The sequence below is a fragment of the Dermacentor albipictus genome, chromosome 3, assembly GCF_038994185.2.
Source record: "Dermacentor albipictus isolate Rhodes 1998 colony chromosome 3, USDA_Dalb.pri_finalv2, whole genome shotgun sequence".
Classification (NCBI taxonomy): Eukaryota; Metazoa; Arthropoda; class Arachnida; order Ixodida; family Ixodidae; genus Dermacentor; species Dermacentor albipictus.
The window spans coordinates 85,137,193-85,157,804 of NC_091823.1; the positions used below are offsets into that span (position 1 = coordinate 85,137,193).

A 20,612-nucleotide genomic window follows, 5' to 3' on the forward strand; every position below is an offset into this window, starting at 1 on the left:
AATTTTCTCTAGTTGTTTCTTCATATAACATAGTAGTTACATATACTAAAACGAGTAGTAGTTACATATACTAACACGAGTTATGCTAAAGATGTCGCAACTACATTAGGCTATAACGAAAGTACTTGAGACTAGTTCATTGGTCATAGATGCAAACAGCTGCTGTATGATCACATATTTATAGAGAAAATGCGCTCTGCATCCATAACATATTCTTGTAAAAGTCACCAGAGCAAACAATGACACTTTTGAGTACAGTAGTTACAAGATCATTTCAGTTGAGGCAATATTTTGCACATGCACCTTGGCCATCTAAAAAACTTTAAAAGCCCTCTCTAAGGGTGGGAGGTACAAAGGAAGTTAGTAGGAGGCCTATACTGCAGGCTTGCTCACTTCAACAGTCGCAGGACCATAAATGCAAAATTTGCTGAAAAGTTTACAGATCTCTTAGCTATCAAGCAAGCTACTTCAGATTTTCTGCAGGCTTGCTTCAGTAGTCGTACACACTAAAAGCACTAAAGATAGATACATTGGCCATTAATAAAAATACTAAAGGGTCACTTAAGCAGTTGAAAACATGAACATTACTGTAGAGTTCGCTGGTACAAAAACAGTTACAAGACACTTGCTTCAGCATAACACCAACCTGAGTTCACAGGTACTAGAAGTTGCAAGATACTTGTTGTACTGGAGTGGTCACAGACACAAATTCACCGTAAGTGGTCCCAGGCTCGAAGGCCTCTAAGCAAGTAAGCAGAAGCTGAATGCGACCTTTCTTCCGTGGTCATAGCAAAATGTTGCTGAAGCCGTCACAGGTACCTTGGCGACTACACATTTGACTAAAGGCTTGCAGCATGCTCGCTTCAGTGATCACTGACACAAAAATGCATTGTATGAGTTCACAGCAGGTTGCCATTATCCCTCAAGAGAAAAGTGTATAGCAGCTGTGTCTTACCAGTACTCACATATGGGGCAGAAACCTGGAGGCTTACGAAAAGGGTTCTAATTAAATTGAGGACGACGTAAGAAGCTATGGAGAGAAGAATAATGGGTGTAATGTGAAGGGATAAGAAAAGAGCAGATTGGGTGAGGGAACAAACGTGAGTTAATCACATCTTAGTTGAAATCAAGAAAAAGAAATGGGCAGGGCATGTAATGAGGAGGGAAGATAACCGATGGTCATTAAGGGTTATGGAGTGGATTCCGAGGAAAGGGAAGCGTAGCAGGGGGCGGCAGAAAGTTAGGTGGGCAGATGAGATTAAGAAGTTTGCAGGGACAACATGGCCACAATTAGTACATGACCGGGGTAGTTGGATAAGTATGGGAGAGGCCTTTGCCCTGCAGTGAGTGCAACCAGGCTGATGATGATGATGAGTTCACCTGTACCAAAAGTTACCAGAGGATTTGTGTGGGCTTGCATCAGCGTTCACACACAAACACAAGTTCACCCTAAAAATTAATGGGTATCAGACAGCCTCCATGTAAGTTACCAGAGGAAGAGTGTGTCCTTGGCAGCAGATACAAATACTTCTGAAAAGATCACAGGTATCTTGGCGACTAAGCAATTTACTAAGGCTCTCTGCAGGCTGGCTTAGTGGTCGCAGATAATCACATTGCAGTTCACAGGCACTAAAAAAGTGGGACATTTCTGTGGATTTGCTTCAACAGTTGCAGAGACAAAAATTAACCCAGAGTTCACAGGTACATAGGCCCATAAGGAAGTTCCCATTTGTGTGGTGCAGCCTTTCATCCACAGTTGCAGATGCAGAAGAGATCACGGGTACGTTGGCGACTACGCAATTTACTAGTCATCCTGCAGGATCGTTCCAGTGGTCGCAGGCATGAAAATGCACTGTTCAAATCAGAGGTTCTAAGAAAGTTAGCAGGCAGTTTCTCTGAGCTTGCTTCGGTACTGATCAGCAACAAAGAATGACGTCAGGCCCAACGTGACACCATGCTGATGGCAGGCACACAGCATGGCTGTAAAGTTTGCAAGAAAAGTATGTTAGAAATATGTACAAAAATTACTATCCACCCTGTGGATGTTGACAACCTACACATTTAACAGCAGTCTGCTGGTTCTGACAGTAACTTTGCTTCCTTGTGGCTTTATACAAACTTGATGAGCTAACAGTCACCAGAAAAGAAGTTGTAATAATTTCAATTCTGTGCAAAAATAAAAAGAATTTTCCGATTCTTTACATTAGCATAGTTTTGTCAAACGAGCTGATAACAGGCACCGTTCGCCCCAAAAACAGTGATTGTGACAGCTAATTACCAAATAGCTATAAGTAAGTATTATCGCAGCTGTATGTGTTATTGCCAGTGTAAACTATAGTAAAACTTCGCTTCCCTGTTAAATGAATAAACTTGGTGTTGTGCATAAAGCCAAACATGAACACATCTCACTTGAGGTAAGCTCGCTGTAGGAACGCTGGCGTTATGAAGCAAGGCAGCAGCGACCAGCAATCGCTTCTTGCTGCTTCCAGCTAAAGTGCTTTTCCAGAGCTAAGCTTTGACACTCTAGCTGCACGGGAACAGCGCTCACGAAGCCACAACCCACTGCAGTGCACGTCCCTATCGGCAAAATTTCTTCAGGAGTGTCCCTACAATTTCTGTCGCAATAATAAAAATACCAGGCGAACGTCGAGTATATAGCTTCACTAAGAATACAATGACAATATGGGGATGCAAATCCCCATATCTCATAATCTTGTCCAGTACGTCGTGCACACATGTCAGAACATACGGTGACCCAAATGATAGCATATGTGAGAGGAAAAAAAACTGAAGCAGCATGGCTGATCAACCGCCCTGTGTGGGAGGTGCTGCCATTGAAATACAAATGCCTACAACAGTTCTGTTGTTCAGCCCTTCCGCGATTTTGCGGTTACTCTTGCAATCGTGGTTATGCAAAGAAAACTCATACGGCAGACAAAGCTTAAGAAATATGCTCGGTCACCGAAGTCGCATGACAAAAATTTAACTAACAGTCAACAGAGACAAATATTTCCTATGAATAAAAATATTATGACGTGCAAAGGAGCAACAGCCTAATAAGTAGCACAAACGTTTCGATTGATATGACCAGCTGAGAGGTAAGCTTGATATTGTCATACTGGCATGCACTCAACAATGTGCAAATAAACAGCAGTTTCACAAGAAGTCGCCCAAAAGTTTCGTTATTTCCAGAAATGCATGTGTACAGCATTGTTTGGCACTAGCATTATACCGGCCTAAAAGAAACACGTGGAAATTCAGTAGCGCAGCCGGCCAGCCATCACGTGCAGCAAGTGCTTCGATCATGATACAAATGCCTGCAAAAGCTTAGTTATTCCAACCTTACGTTGTTTTACGATTGCTCTCGCAATCACTGTTACGCAAAGAAAAATTAAACGGCAGACGAAGCTTAAGCAACACTGTTAATCACTCAGGGCGGGCATGTGACACAAATTTAGCAGTCAACAGAGACAAACATTCCCCATTGCTAATACTAAACAACACAACCTCGTGCAAACAAGCAATAGCCTAAATCGCATAAATGTTTTGATCGTTACAGGAAGCTGAGACCTAAGCTTGATCTTATTACCATCATACTAGCATGCATCCGACCACATGCAAATAGGCAGCAGCCTAAAAGTCACCCAAAGGTTTCGGTATTTCAAGAAGCATGCATGGCACTGTTTGGCACGAATATACCAGCCATAAATACAAGCGTGGTAAAGTTCAGCAGTGCGTCTGGCAAATTTGCCATCACGTGCAGCAAGTTCACCGATCGCAATACAAAGGCCAAACAAAAGTTCTGTTATTCCACACGTACACGGTTTTACGATTATTTTGGCAATCGTGGTTATGCGGACAAAACGCCAACTGCACACGTACAAAAATTTAAGTGACACATTTATTAGAGCACTGCACGGGCCCGATTTTTCAGCCTGGGCCCGCCCTGCGCATACATGACCAAGCCCCGCCGGCCCGGGCCCAGGCGTTCATTACTCTGCTTAGCCAGGGCCCGTGTATGCATGACTAGGCCTGGCCTGTAAGTAAAATACATATATATACAGTCGACTCTACAACAGACCCAGATAATCCGACAGAAAACATCCATTTTATCAGAAGTCTGTAATATCTGAAGCTTTCGTCACCATGTCTGACAACTTTATTGCAAACAATGAGTGACGAACATCTAAAGTAAAGGGTTGCAGTTTCGCCTGAAAGGCAAAGTATGAATTGCGATAGCAATATAAGCAAGATAAGTGTGGCAGGGGCAGCAGGTGAACTGAACTTCGTGCTGTGTCTCACTTCAACACAAAGTAAACATCGAAACCACAGCACATGCAAACCTACCACCACTCGGCGCACTTTGTCCAAATTGCAGATCACTTTCAAGCTACGGCGCGCCCATGGCCGCACCGTTAACAGCAGTCACCAGAGTAGAGCCCGCTCTTTCACTTGCCTCTACCCCTCTCCTCCGTGACTCGCACATGAAAGACAGTGCGCTTCCACCGCACTTTCCTCCTTCCCTCACGTGCAAGGTATTTAGCCACAATCGTCGGCTAACTCTCGCAAGTCAGTTGCCAGCCCTTGACGACACAGCAAAAGTCCATTTTATATGGCCAGTTTTGACAAAAATTGCTGCTAATTTCGTCCACTGTAGCCAATAGTCCGTTGTAGCGCGGTCCGTTCAAAGCGAACTTCGTTGCATTAATAAAATAGGTAGAACAAACTAAGGCTGAAATATGGTCCGTTATATCCAAAAGTCTGTTGTACATGGGTCCATTTTAACGAGCGTAGACTGTATATATAGATTTTTTTACTAGCAGATTGTACAGTATGTGTCTACCTTACCTTCTCGGGGTATAATCAGCTGCAGCCTGTACGCCTTAAGGCTGACGGTGTCTTCCAACTTCAATCACTGGGGTATATGCTTAAGTTAGTGTTGCTGGTGTGGACGCAGCATCGTCGTCATTCGAGCTCCGTCATGCGACTGTTGCCTCTGATTCTCGCATACTAGCTGCACTGAGCCAGGTGGCACGTGTAACAATATCAGGGCATGTCAGCTGTGAAATACTGGGTGGTGGTTGCCTCTGTACTAACAGCGATTCAAAAGCAAATTTTTTGCCCCCTGCACTCCAACTGGTTCCTGACGCTCACAAAGAAGCTCTTGAAAGACCACGACTTCCTTGAAAAGTGCCTCAACACAGACATTGTGTTCCTCAGAGCTTTACTTGAGCAGCTGGAGGATGGCGTACTACTGGGGTACTACTGGACGCAGAGGAAGGGGAACATGTTCCCAATGATCGAGCAGCTAGGCAAGCCCATGTTGTTTCTGACCCTCAGCATGCCCATACTCCACAATCAGTGCTTGCTCGAAGTCGTCGAGAAAGTGAAAGAGCTGGTCAAGGTGCACCGCTGCAGGGTTGATGCTGTAGCCAGCTACCAGCAAAATGCTTCGCTTAACTTCGATTCCCACAGTACGTGGGATCTGCTTAATTCTTTTTTTGGTGCCAGTTTGCTGATCTGCTGGTTTAGTATTGCTGGTTTATGAGTCCATAAACGAAATAAATGTATGTATACAGGAGAGCCATGCAAGTGAGCATCTCACAGTAACGCTCTAAATGATAGAAAATGTGACAGAAATAAATCAGTTTTTGCAACATTTGTACCTCGAAATTACATGCACAGAAATGCAAATAAAAAAGTGCACATGTGCGGGCAGGAAAAAGTGAACTGAAAGATCAGTCTTGCCAGAAGCTGAAGGGTGGCAGCACAATAAGAATTATTTCTATAAGCCGCGAAATGTTTCAGCAGCTCTGGAGCGGAACTTGGCTGCGCTTCGTTTTAAAAAGGAGCATTTTTTCAAATGTTCAGTCTCTGCTGTACATATGTGGCCGTGACCACTTGGGATTTGTTTCTGTCACCGTACCAGTTCGGCAGTGACCCTCAAAGGGTTAACCTTGTTGAAATTGCATCATGCCATGGGATTCAGGCTTATGAAGCTAGACTGATGCAAAAGCATGAAAGCGAATGCTGATTTCCAGAATCAACATCATGTGCCACCTTGTTCATTACAATACTTACCTCACACTGCATCCCCAGAAAAACATTCGTACCAATGCTGTCATCACGGTCTTTACCAGTAGAATTGTGATGGTTCGACAAGTTGCAGCTTATTTCACAGGCTTATTCTCTGCACTGATTTCAAGCTTACATGTGCCTTGAGCATGGTTCCTGTCACTTTCTGCAGATGCATCTCTGAATCTTCGGTCTTTCAGCTTAAGACTACCAAGGCTGTGTATGTAGTACAGTCAACTCTTATGAGCTGGACCTTGGCTAATTGACTTTTCGGTTAATTTGATTGCATAGGAAAGCCCTGGCGAGAAACCATGCATTGTAATGGAAGTAAGACTTGTTTAGTTCAACTATGGAGGCATTCCACTTCTGGTAACCTGTACCGGTGCACCCACATGTGTGCAGCAATTGCTAAAAGCTTGAAAACACAAGACACTAATGAGGCGGCACTGTTGCGTTTCTATATGTGAAGTGTGTTTGTTTCTATCTTTTAGTGGCCAGTGGTCCTTCCACCCAGAATCTGTCTTCACTTGTTTGGCGTCATTGCACACCCCCTTATTTAGCAGTCTGCTTTATCTGTTCGGCATGGTGCCACCTGGGCTGTGCCATGTTGCGAGCTAGGCAGAAATCTCCAAACTGAATTTGTGCAATTTAAACAGTTAATGCTGCAAACGAGATCCCTGCATTCGTGACAATACATGTCATAAATTGGTCTGTGCCAACTGATGAAAGCAACTGCTTGCATAGCTTAAAGTATTGCAAAACTTTAATTGGATAATATTTCATATAGAGGGACCTGAAACGCTTTTGCAGCTAATAGAACGGCCTCACTATTAAAGTATGCTATCTCGGGAAACCTCCTGCTGCACAAATTTGTCAAATCCTTCAAGTGCAGTTAGAGGTAGTTATTGCATTGTTCTCTCGACGCAAGATGGGCGCTCCGGCTGCCTACATCACCAAGCCTACAGGTACTTCACCCACACAGAGCGATTGGAGCATGTGATTGTCACCAGCCAAAGAGTTGTCATGGCACCCCATGGTGGCCACGGTATCTACCCTACACAGTACACCAGTGCGATCGCAACAGGCCATTCGCAACAGATGCAGCTAAGCACAACTGTCGCATGTAGACTGGAAGTGCAAAGATGGAATGCCTTTTGGTCTTTTTGAGATGGCAGACATATATATTATTTATTTAACTCAATATTAGCAATAATAGTACTAACTACTGAGAATGTTCTCGTGATCACGAAATCCGCAAATACTGTTTTGTTGGCTGCTTGCGACATAGCTGCTGATGACATTGCAAAGAAAGAAAGCAATGCAGTTTTTGACTTGCTCAAACAAGCAAGACAGTTTTTGTTTACACAAGATTGTGAATTTCATGTTGCATGCAGTGAAATAATATTTTGCTCACATGTTTGCAAGTGCCTTCTTTACAGATCGGTAATGTTTTCTTACTGCGTTCAAGAAGTGTTTTAGGCCCCTTTAATATTGACACAAAGGAAAAGTCTGTAAATTCATTTTTAATGCATTTACAGACTACACACTGAATGCTCCGCTGTGCTCCGCATTCGCTCTGTGACGCCAAGGATGGACGAGGCACGCCGACGCTCGATGCAGGAATGGGTGCCTAAAAGTTGCGATCTAAAAGTAGAAGCAGCTCCTAGAAATTGCTATTTCACCTGCTACAAAATATGCTCCAGAATGCTTCCAGTCAGTACCATCACTCTATCTAGTTAAGTCCCTTTGCAAAGTTACGAAGATCTCTTTCTTCATCGTGTACTATGTATCCAATTATTTGTTAAGCATATCAGCTTCTCCTATGCATGGTAAAACAAAAACATAGTGCTTTAAAATTGGTTGAATTAATAAAACTGCATAAAAACAATCCTTCAGCAGCATCCAACCAGTGTGCAGGCATGTTGACCATTGAGCATAGCTGTGTTTTTTTTATTGGAAGCACGGATGCATACTATCTATTGTAGTAAGTGAGCTTGTAACATGTGCCACGTCGGGGTGCATACGGTGGCCACTCAAGTTTTACTTTACGGAGTCTGGAGCACATACCTGAAACAAAATATAAGCACCATAAAAGCATAATATACCTAAGATAATGTATGATGCTTGGTCAAAAGCATGCAGTCTGAACTCAAAACTGCATAATAGTGCAAGCATATACCACCCATCGCCTCGGAAAGTGTGTGTTGTTGCATTTGTTATAAGAAAAACTGTGTGCACTTCAATGGTTAATGTAAAGGGGACACCTTGTGCATATGTCAGTGGTGCCAACAGCTTTGTTTGTGATTCCAGGGCTTATATTTGTGCTCCAGAGTGCTTGTCTTGGCATTGCACTGTGAACACCAGATGTTTTATACACCAACTATTTTGTTACAGTCACCTTCACCTGTATTACTATCATTACTGCTATAGAGGGCTATGGTCAAGAGTATGAAACTGAATGAAAATGTTGGCATGATCATAATAGGTAACACTTGTTGAGGTGGCATACAAATGTATTCTGGACCAAATTTGACATTTAAAAACAGTAATTCAATATAGCTGACAGTAACGTAAGCATTTTTTTCTTGTTACAATGTTATATGTGTATCCAAAATATAAGAGACTTCAAAACATTAATTGGCTTCCATGCATGCAAGCGCTATGGCTGTGTATCCAAAGTATGGAAGACTTCACCCAAACATTAATTGGCTTCCATGCATGTAAGCGCTGTGGCCAACCTTCACTCAGTTTAGGATTTCTCACAAAAAAAAAAGTTTACATTTCTTGGTAAAAAATATGTCCAGGTTTTACAAACGTTGTCATTGAGTAATCGCATCAGATTACCTTTAGCACATCAAAATAGTCTGGAAGCCACGCTGTCATTGATCTTACCTGATATTAACATCTAGACCTCCTGACAAAAAATAAAATCTCATAGTTGGCATAATTATCTATGGTTTTTTATTTATTTGGCATCTTGTAATCGCAGTTTCGCTTTCTTTGTGCAGCATCAAGGCATTCCAGCTGCCCAGCAATTGCTGAGGGTGAAAAAGCTCATCTTGGATGCCTTCACCAGTGTCATCTCTGCAACTATAAAATTGGAAGACTATCTGATCTGAAAGTACACAGGAGGGTCCACACAAGCGAATGTCCACTTGACTACCATTTGTTCATGTTGAAGCAGCACTTGTGCACCTATACAGATGAAAAGCCACCCAATGTCCTTCATGTCCTCTGAGCCTCTCACAAAGATCCACCCTGAAGAGTCACCTGCACATCCATGCAGGGAGGCGTCCATTTGAATGTCCCTCGTGCCCTTGGGACTTTACATGTGACAGCCACCTTGAGAGGCAACAGCGCTGTGACATGGGCAAGCGACCATACTGCTACACAGTCTGCTCCTTGTCCTTTATGCATTTAACTCAGAATTACGGGCTTGTTGCTCATGCTAACTTTCCTGCATTCTGGCAGCCCAAAAGGACTAGACAAGGGACGTGGTTTATTGCAATATGGCGCGAATTAGCTGGCACGTAAAACAACTGATAGAGGAAAAAGGAGGGAGAAAAGTTTTGTTGAAGCAAACTAGTTATACATTTTTCCATATGTGTTACAATCCTCAATCCAGACATCTTAGTTCTTTTGATTATACCACTGAAGAAGCATTCGCACAAGTTATTTTCAGTGTTTTCGGAAAGGCCCCTAAATTTGTTTTTGCTTGTTGATTAGAGAGCTTTAGCTTGTCTGGTATTCGGGTAAATTCAGACAGAGTAGGCGCTTAGGGGAAGGGGCAGAGGTGTAAACATGAGCGACCCTGCATGGTGCAGCCAAATTGTGGCGCAGAGCTCGGACAGACAAAAAAATGGCTGTGGCTTAGCTAAGGTTAAGCCCAGGATGCGAAGCATACTAGCCTTTATTTTAACGCGACAGCGTTAAGGAGCTCGTGTCGCAGAAAAGCCGGTGTCGTCGGCTCAGGCGTGCGGCGCTTGCTCAGGCGCACATTTCGTTGTCGCGCCGAACGCTGCGTTGCTCGACGCTCACCGCGTCCGATGCGGGGGGCAACGGCGCGAGTTGGAGCCCCGTTTCTCCTCTGTCGTGACGTCACGGTGTCACGTGGTATTGAAGGCGACACCGCCGCGCCTGAGGAGCTGGGTTGCGCTCTCGTAATATGCTTCGCATAAAACAGCTAATATTGCAGTAACCAAGTGTATTCTACCTCGCTGCTGGTGTAAATTTTCTGGAGTGGCATAATCGTGTTGCTGCCAAAAATTTACACCCGCAGCAAAGTAGAATGCACTTGATTACTGCAATATTATCTGTTTAAGTTCTGTGCCACCAGGTGGCTGCACCATGCAGGCCGCTCTCATTTAAACTTGTACCCCAACGGCCAGTCCACCTGCGTTTACCCGAATACCCTACAAGGCAAAACTTTATATCAAAAGTGCACAAAACATGTACCTTATGTATTTCACTGATGTATTGGTACATTTTTATGTTTCTGTCCCACCATGTCCCTGATGTACCTATACGTTCTCCCCTTTCTCCAATCATATGTACACTCTAACACACTCTTAGCAAACTCCAAGGTGGTTCCGTCATCTATTGTACATTTCTAGAAGCATATTTTCTCCTTTGCCTGGGTTTGTTCAGTCTAGGATTTTGTTAGCGGCTGCGGAATGCGCTTTTTCGTAGACATGGTTTCGCCACGCGCATCCCTGCAGATAAGAGGAATGACTCCCTGACTTTGTGCACCGCTATGGCAGCAATTTTCTATTCAGATATTCATGATATGTACAAAGCCACCACTCTTGCTTTTTTCTGCCCTCTGTCAAATGCTTACAAAGTTCTTTTATGTCTTCGGCTACCTGCGCTATGGCACGCCTCCTTTAGCAATGAGGGTGCCCCTTTCGTCGATGTGCTTTCTCCAGAATGGCTCTGTTGTGTTTCTTGCATCTGTTGTTCTGTTTGCTTTGTCTGGCCGAGTTTGAATAAATGGAAGTGCTCTTTCCTAAACTCCTTCCTTTCTAACTAAAGTGGTACCTGTCCTGACTCTCAATATAAGCGAAGTTCAGACTCGAAAGGTGACCGCTTGTCATTCCAGGAAGAGGCAACTTCCGCCACATTATGTTCTGGTGAAAAAACCGAGGACGGTGGTGTTTTTGAGTCTGCTGGGCATATTATTTTTGTCAGCTAGGAATCTGAGCACTATACTAAGTGAGCATTTGCCATTATTGTGTTATTTCTCCCCTATCGTGTAAACAAAATTGACCTGTGTTTGTTTTATAATATCTGGGGGGAAAAAACTGCTACAGGTTTGTCACCTAAAAATAACTTAAAGGGTTAAAATGCTCTTCTAGCTCTTCAGATTTATTCCAGATTTGGTTTTTGTATCTATCTTGAAATGGGATAATATGGAATAGATTGCACCTTGCTGCAAGATACGGACTGGGTAAGCTAGACTGGTATGAATATCTGAATTGAAATTCCATTCCGCAGTAACTTCTGTCGTGCATGATGGGATGTTATCTTCTTCTGTTAGGTCCGCGCTTTGTTCCCTCTGGGTTCCAGTGCTTCTGTTCCTTATGGACCTATTTTCCTTGATTATATATTGTTTGAACTTTTTTATTGTCTTCTAGCTCATAAATGTTTCTTTACAGCTTGACCTTGATTAAGAATTCGATGCACACAGTGTCTCTGAAAACTAATTAAATTGCGGTTTTGGAAATCTGCATTGTTAATTTTTGTTGATATGTTAATTCATTCACTAATGGCATATGATCATCTTTTGGTGTCATTAACATTTTATTGTGTTGGATGCTAAAAGCTTAGTTTAGGGATGGAGATTGATGTCCTCTATATTTTTGCTGTATAATGCACTGTTGTGAAATATTAATCAGGAATTTAAATTTTGAGCCTAATGTTATAAGATATGTTCTTGTTTCATTCTGCTTGACTCATTATATTTATACTGTGAAACAATGCAAATGATTGGATAAAATTAAACATGTGAGCACATGACAACTTGTAAGCTTAGTGGCCCATTTAGATTTTGGATGGAGTACTAGACTATTCATTACATAATTTATTTTTATGCTCTGCAACATATGTTGTAATCTTTTATGTAGTAAGAGCAATGGTGTACTATGGCCCATTGTTAGTTGTGTTGTCTACAATGGAGGTGACCGTGAAGCGCATTCATGGAGCGCATTTCTTGTTCCAAATTAAGCTAGCTATTGCATTGTGAAATGACATACTTTGTTTACTTTGTTGCGAAGTTTGTCATCTTATTCTTGATAATGTGGAAGCTTGGGCGAGTTGGTGATTCAATATTGACATGTTTGCACTGCGCAAAAGATGAGGACTGAAGGAAGAACACAACACAGGTGCTACACAGGCGTGTTCACTATCGATCTATGTTTTTGTTTATGGGTTAATGATGTCTTGCATGCTTGGTAAACAAAGAGTGACTAATTAAAACAACTCGCATGATGAAAATAGGCAAAAGAAAATGCTGAAGCAGAACCTGACCGTACTATGCAGACACATTGATCATTGAGCACTGCTGGGTGTTCTAGGCATTACGGATGTAATAAATAGCTTAGGTGATGAATTACCAGCATAAAACCACGAAAAACATGTAATGACTTAGCATGCTCGACCAAGGACATCTGGTCTCAATTCAGCACATTGTGCAAGTGTGCTTCTTGTAGCCTCAGAAACTGTATGGTAACGAATTTGTTTGAAAAGGAAGAAAAAAAAGAGTGGAGGGGAAGACTTGTGATTGTATGGTTAGTGCAAAGGGGTGACCTTTTTGAACAATTATGTGGTTGAGGAGATTGTACTCGTCCAGGAGAGTGGTTATTTTGGCATTCCACTGAGAACACCAGACGGTTTGTTGTTCTACTGTTTTGACAGTGGCACCTTCAATTATATTGCACTTGTTACTGGTGTAGATAGGTACTAATGAAGATGGTGTAGAAATGTCTGTGCACCATGTCTGACATTTAGAAAAAAAAATACCCTAAATAGCTGACAGTGGCATAAATTTTTCAGCAATAAGGGAAGGTATATGGGCCTATTGGTATGGCATCTTCTTTGTTGCAGTGCACACAGAATGACAAGGACAAAGATACATTGGACAGCACACAGTGCTATGCTCTGTCTAATTTACCTTTCCGTGTCCCTGTCATGCTGTTTGCACTGTATAATGTGTATTGTTTTTATTTGACTGTTATCAAAAATATCGTAAAAGCATTTTGTTCACTACAGTGATTTATCGTGAAAGCTTTAAATATAGCATGAAATATTTTGTTTGACTGTAGTAAAGGCACATGCAAACACTGTACTCTACCTTCTCTCGTTTCAGTAAATTTTAATGGTGCAACCCCTACCCCTTTTTTTAGGAAAGTATGTTCACATTTCACAAACTTGGTCCTTAAGCATTCACACATATAAGAATATTGAGCAAATCAGAAAGGTCAACCAGATCAACCTAAACAACTGCTGCATGAACAAAAGGCTCATGATTAGCACTAGCATCGTTTTATTCTGATTTTTGCCTTTCCTAAGTGTAGCTTGTTTTCTTTGTGCAGGATCAGGCAGTTCTACCTCACGAACAACTACCGAGCATGACAAGTCGCAGCAGAGATGTCGTCTCCAATGTGACTTCTGTGACTATGAAACTGGAGAACTGTTATGTCTGAAAGAACACGTCAGGCTCCACACCATTGCAGGTCCACTTCTGTGCCACTTGTGCCCTCAGAGTTTCTCGCGACGAGACACACTCAAGAAACACCTACGCGTCCACACAGGCGAGAAACCATTTCACTGCACTTCATGCCCTCAGAGCTTCTCGCGAAAGGAATCCCTTAAGGAACACCTACGCATACACACAGGCGAGCGGCCATTTAAGTGCCCTTCATGCCCTCTGAGATTCTCACGTAGGTTCACTCTGAAGAAGCACCTGCGCATGCACACAGGTGAGAGGCCATTTCCATGCCATTCGTGAACTTCTCAAAAGGAGGTAGCCTGAATAATCATTTATGCATTGACTAAGGTGAGTAGCCATATCAGTGCTCCTTGTGCTCTCAGACTTTTTTACTAGCCACCAACTCGAGATGTACTTGGACAGTCACACGGGCAAGTTATCATACCACTGCCGCTCTAAGTCCTTTGTGTGTGCCACTCACTTGAGCGAACACATGGAAACACAGCACCACAATGCCATGATGTTGGTCATCAGCTATGTTGGTGTATTTCCCGTAGTAAATGTAGTAAATTGCGTCACTCCACTGAATGCACCAGAATGTATTTTACCCAATGCCAAAGTGAAAGTATTTGCAGTGCCCTGCACCAATCCACATTTGATGGTTGTGTAGTAAGTGGTGTGTGTGATGTTCATAATTCACATGTGATGGCTCTCAAACACTTGGGGAGCAGCATCCTTGTAGCCAGAGTGACAGAAATTTATAGCAGTAGACGATACTCGGAAATCTCCTGTGACACCTTTGCTATGTTGTTTTTTTATTTATGTTATATATAATGCAGACCAACACTTTGGTCCAAGTAGAAGGGGAAAATGAAACAATTAATCAATCAAAACATAATAACAGTGTGATACCTTTAAAACATCAGAGATTAAATCTAAACGTTTTCGGCGATGCCAACAAAAGAAAGCATCCAATTCAATGACAATATAAAAAAACAGTAAAATAGATTACAAGACTAAACACTGATGAAGTAATCCTCTAGGTTTTGTGCAAAGCAACTGGAAGTGAAAATCTATTGTGATAGTGAATTCTATTCTGATGCTGTCGTGGGAAAAAAACTGTACTTATAGGTATTAATTTGTGCAAACACAGGTGCTAGTGAGTCATCTTGTTTATTTTGCATTCTTGCTGTATCTGGTTTAACACAATGTGGTACGCTTGGTATTATTTTCAATGAATGTGACCATCAATTGCAATAAATGTCACGATCAAAGTGACCCTATGTATACTGGAAATGCAAGTTCGAGTTGAAGTTGTTTGGAAAGAGTTCAGTCAGCATGTACTAGGTCTTCTTTGACCTCTTGAAAAAGAGCACATCATGTACCAAGCTTTTTTTAATCCTTAGTAGTAAGCGGGCAAAGCTGAAAGGAACGTTCATTGTTAAGCTCTAGATTTTTCTAGAGAACTTATTGTGAGTTGGCCACAGTTAAATATTTTGTCTTTTTAGATGCATGAAACCTTAATTTTTATGTTCATAATCACATTTTATGTAATAACTTGGCAAAACATGGTCCCTGAAGATTTAGGGTCTGGTCCTTGAAATTCCTTGGAAACTGTTGCATATACATATTTGTCCTTCAAGGCAGCATGAGCCGTGGACTCTTCAAGTAATACTTGTATAAAATTGCATTTTGATTGAAGCATGCAAAAGCGTCTATACTGCACAAAACATTACTTTACCAGCAGCTAGAGTAACCTATCAGTCCTGTTTTTGAATTGTCAGGAAGGTTCCAGAATTGCACTTGTGCCACTCTGTGATAGCAAACTTCGTAAACAGCAGTATCAGATGAATGCATGTTTTAGGTCAATAAATTCAGAACACTAGCTGTGCATTGCTCACTGTGCTTGTACCACGGCAGTAATAAACTTGCTTGTGTGAAATTGAACGTGTGAACCCTTGAACACTGTATTCCCAGTGATAAATTTAGACATTGCAAAGAGAACTAATCAAATAGCTCATCCTGTCACGAATTTCAGCATTCTAGAGACTGGCAGGACACGAAATGAACATGATTGAAAAACATCTTTAACAGGAAATGAGTAAGGTCAAACAACACAGGAATACTGTATAATTTTTTATGATAAAGCAGCTAGCCCAGCTATCTATTGTTCTAGAATACTATACACTTTACATTCATGCAAAATATCTATTCTGTCTACATATACACAGAATACAACACTTGAAGTATGTCTCAGTTAACACAGTTAAACCTCGATATAACGAAGTATTTAACTTTTCAGATCCTCTTGTCCATAGAACACCATGTAATTAGAACCTCAATATAACGAAGTGTCTTTGTGTGTGATTTCAATATAAAGAAATTAAAGAAATTTCGCTTCTACAGCAAAGGAATGCCGAGACAATAAATGGAAACTTGCAAGGACACAGAGGGTCAAATGATTGAATTACAAGCGGCTGCTTGCAAATGCACCTTCCAAATCACTCACGGCACGACAAGAGCGACTACCAAAGGGGAGCCACATCATGTTCCATATAAAGTCCAAGTGTGATAGGATCCTATCGTGCCCCGGGCACTTTGTGCTTTAGGTGCGAGTGAAAGTGTGCACGGGTGAGACAAGTAAGATGGTGGCTTCATGAGTGCTGCCTTCCCACGCGAGCAACACATTTTTGTGGGCACTTAACTGCTCGCCAATGCCTGTTATACTTCCTCGAGGAATGAATCTAGCTGTCATTGATGATGCCATCGGAAATTCTATCGCAGCCGTTTACGTAGAAAAAGCTCAAAACGCTTGACCTTTTGTGAATGCAGTTGTTCCTACGAGTCGCAGATTCTGAGCATGGTTAGTAAGAACCTATGGTAACACGAGTGACAAAAATTGGTTGAGCTATTGGAAAGATACGCTTCTTTCTTTGACTTGTGCAAAAAGGAGAAGCGACCATCTTTACCCTGTTCTCGAGCTCAGCACAGGATCGTTACAAGCTCTGCTCGTCCGGTCCAGCAAAAACCTTACCAAGTGTCGTCATCGGAGCGGAAAGTTATTGCTGAACAAGTTCAGGATATGCTGCAGAAGGGCACTATTGAAGAATCGTGCAGCCCTTGGGCAGCACCTCTCATTTTGGTTAAAAAGAATGACTGTTCTTGGAGGTTTTGCGTTAATTATAGACAAATAAACACCCTCACCAAGAAAAACGATGTATATCCATTGCCTCGGATGGACGATGTCATCGACTGCCTGCATTCAACTTCCTACTTTTCTTCACTAGATCTACGATCTGGGTATTGGCAGATCCCCATGCACCCTGCTGACAAGGAGAAGACTGCATTCGTGATGCCCGATGGACTGTGTCAAATTAATTTCATGCCGTTTGGGCTCCGCAATGCTCCCGCTACTTTCGAAATATTTATGGACTCGATTATTCGTGGTCTGAAATGGGAGGTATGTTTGTGCTATCTAAATCACGTCATTTTCAGATGTACTTTCGAAGAGCCTTTTCGAAATGCCCATTTAAGTCTCCTTTTAGACTGTGTCGAAAAGGCAAGATTCCAAGAAGTGCTGGTTTGGCGAACGACAAGGATTAGTCCTTGGCCACCTGGTTGACAAAGATGGTGTCAGCCAGACCCTTGTAAAACAGAAGCAGTCAGTGCCTCTAAGCCACCTTGGACATTAAAAGAACTCCCCAACTTCCTGGAATTAGGCTCCTACTTTCGACGGTTCGGGCCAGTTCCAGCGACGGTTCGGGTGGAAAAGATAGTCCATACGAGTGGGCACCTGAATGCGATGTGGCATTCTCTGAACTCAATTTTCTGCTGACATCAGAACCCATTCTTCGTCACTTCGATCTGTCTTCTCCTACTGAAATGCACAGTGATGCCAGCGGAATCGGCATAGGAGGAGTGCTTGTGCAGTGCCATAATAATGAAAAGTACGTGGTTGCCTATGCGAGCCAGTCTCTCAACAAGGCTGTACGAAATTACAGTGACAGAGCAAGAATGCTTAACAGCTGTATTTGCTATTCAGAAGTTTTGTTGCTATCTCTACAGACGCCCATTCACCATTGTAACCGAACACCATTCCTTATGTTGGCTTGTTACCCTCCGTTACCCCTCCGGTCGTCTAGCACGCTGGGCTTTATGGCTCCAAGAATTTGACTTCATTGTTTCATACAAAAGTGGAAGATATCATGCTGACGCTGATTGCCTTTCTTGCCTTCGTTGGTCCATAATGGAAGATAACATGGACAATCTCGACACCAGCTTTGCTGCTCTTCCTCACATGTTTCCTGATGCCACCATTTTCCTGCAGGAACAGCCCAATGACTTATGTTTGGACCCCCTGTTTGCAGATGTCTGCAGTCCCAAGGCCAGTGGTCCCTTTTGTCTTCGCGAAGGACTGTTATACAAGACAAATTACTCTGCAAGTGGTGTGTGGTATTTACTGGTTGTTCCCGAAAGCGTGCAATGTGATGTTCTCTGTGTCATGCATGATGATCCGACGTGAATGACGTGGTGAATTCGAATGTTTCCACGGTAAGCTTTGCCATCTTGTTTCAGGCTCGTGGTAGCAGCAACCACGATTCCTCCTCGGTCACATTTGCAGACAAGAAGTCATCGCCCTCATTATGACATCGGGTCAGATAAGTCAAGGCAGTGCCAAACCTCTCCGTCTTCTGACAGTGGTTCAAAATCTTGGGCATAACTTGCGCACACAAGAGCCGATAACCGAGATGTTCATGAATTATGGTGTGAACTGAGCTGTGACTAACTTTCACACGCTCTGCTAGTTCATCGATACTTATCCTCCATTCTTGTCTAATCAGCTCCTCAAGCTTTGCAATTGTGTTGGAGGTGATTGCACGATGGCTTTGGCCCTGTCTTAGATCGTCTTAGAACTTTCACATCCTTATTTGAACCGTTTGCTCTAACGCTTTACAGTGGCCAGTGAAATGCAATGTTCAACGTACAAGGCAGCCATTCAGCGACTAATTTCTTTTTGGGAAACACCTTCAGCTGTCAAAAACCTCACGACACCACGCTGTTCAACTTTTGGAGCGTCCACTATGTCACGCAACCATGTTCAACCCAGTGTATGAGAGCATCAAAGAACATTTATACTCACACCTGCTTGTCATTTTTGTGAATGAGAGATGTCTGTGTGCTACCCGCATGCCTCGCAGATAATGAACAGAACCATTATTGCGCGGGGTGGATTGGCTAACTTTCATTTGACTCGCCCTTGTACATTAGAAATAAGAAGACACAATGGAATATACAAATGCGAATATACAGCTTGATAAAGGGCAAAAAAATGTCACTCGGAACAAAGTTCACTGCACGTGTACACCAAACCTTGCAACAGGATGTTTCACTATAGGTATAGGTCTCCAACAAATCTATGTATCTAAAAGAAAGTCATTATATAATGCGTCAAACAAGGCAAGTAAACATGTTGTGAAGCCCTCCTCTCTCTGTTTCCACTCCTCCTGATGTATCGCGCGCGGCGGAAGGTGGCACTTGTGTGCACTTTTCTTCCTTGCGCGCACAAGACAGCCACCATCGTTGGCTCACCCATGCCTCCCCCCCCCCCCGCTACACTTTCACTCGCACATACAGCATGCGGCACGTGGTCATGATGTTATTTACCTTGGGACTTTATGCGAGACATGAGGGTGATGGTGACGGTAGGAATGCACCTGGAGTGTCCATATCATTGCTATCACAATAATATAATAAGAGTATCCGGCAAAGGAAGTATACCGTGGCCCATTACTTTCCGCAAAAGAAGAAGGAGAATCGAACTTTCACCGTGCGACAATTCTTTGTGCCGCAAGGATGTCTTCATATTTTTTGTTTTGTTTTGTTTTGTGAGGCCAGGGCACCGAAATGGAAGAACACAAAGGAAAGCATGTTCGCCACAATCGAATGCCTAGTTTGGGCACCTAATGTGGCTACGAAGGAATATTGAAGAAAACGTGAGACACTTGGTTCACGCAGAACCATACGCATACTGGCAGGTGTCCTACACCGGCAAGATAAGACTTTCTGGAGAAGTTGCGCTCAAGCGAACGTGTTGCAATCCGTCGATATCCCACAGTGATGGTGGCGAGCGACCATTGTTTCTTTTTCTCATATGCTAGCCAGAAAACGTTCAAAACTCTGCCAGGCGAAAACCCACTCGGCCATAGAAAAACGAACACGCCGAAGTGCGCCGTGCGGTCTATGAGGCAACACGAGAAAAACGTGTGCGCTCTGGCTGGCTCTGGCAGCCCGCAGGCAGTGAGAACAAGAAAATTGAAGAGGCTCAATGTGTCCTGGCTAATAAAATTCAAAGTAGAAAAATAAATAAGAACATAGTTACCTTTGCTGGCTTTAGTGTCTTGACATGGATGTGTGGGCAGGTGAAAAAAATTTTGATATTCTTTTCTGTGACATGGCGGCACAAATGAACCATCACAAAGCTTCGTCTCATCGGACCTCGCTGCGTGCTTTGTCAACTTTTCTGATAGTATGTTGATTTGGCTTGTCTTGTTGTATGGTCCAATGTATGACTTTAGAAAAGTTAATACACCTTTCGCATCAAATGTTTATAACATTAAACCCACAAAGTTCCGGAATTAAAAAACTAAAGCATGACTTTGTAAATGTCAATGCATCTTTTGCATCAGAAGTTCATGACAACTTTATACCCATAAAGTTTCGGAATTCAAATCCATGCGCTCCGTAGATTCCGCGGCTTCTGCGGGATGCTGCGACAAGCTCGCTAGCCATCAAAATGCCCTTGAAACTTTGTGGTTGGATGGGGCTCCTTGAG

General features: G+C 42.7%; 1 protein-coding gene across 1 annotated transcript in view; it reads left to right on the forward strand.

The window, feature by feature from the left end:
* Positions 1 to 5,053: 5,053 nt before the first annotated feature.
* Positions 5,054 to 20,612, forward strand: part of LOC139057715 (zinc finger protein 678-like) — a 30,665-nt gene continuing 15,106 nt past the window's right edge. Inside the window, exons 1-2 of the mRNA XM_070536461.1 lie at positions 5,054 to 5,474; positions 13,665 to 13,883. Of these exons, the coding sequence (XP_070392562.1) occupies positions 5,054 to 5,474; positions 13,665 to 13,883 (640 nt within the window). The remainder of the gene's footprint in view (positions 5,475 to 13,664; positions 13,884 to 20,612) is intronic.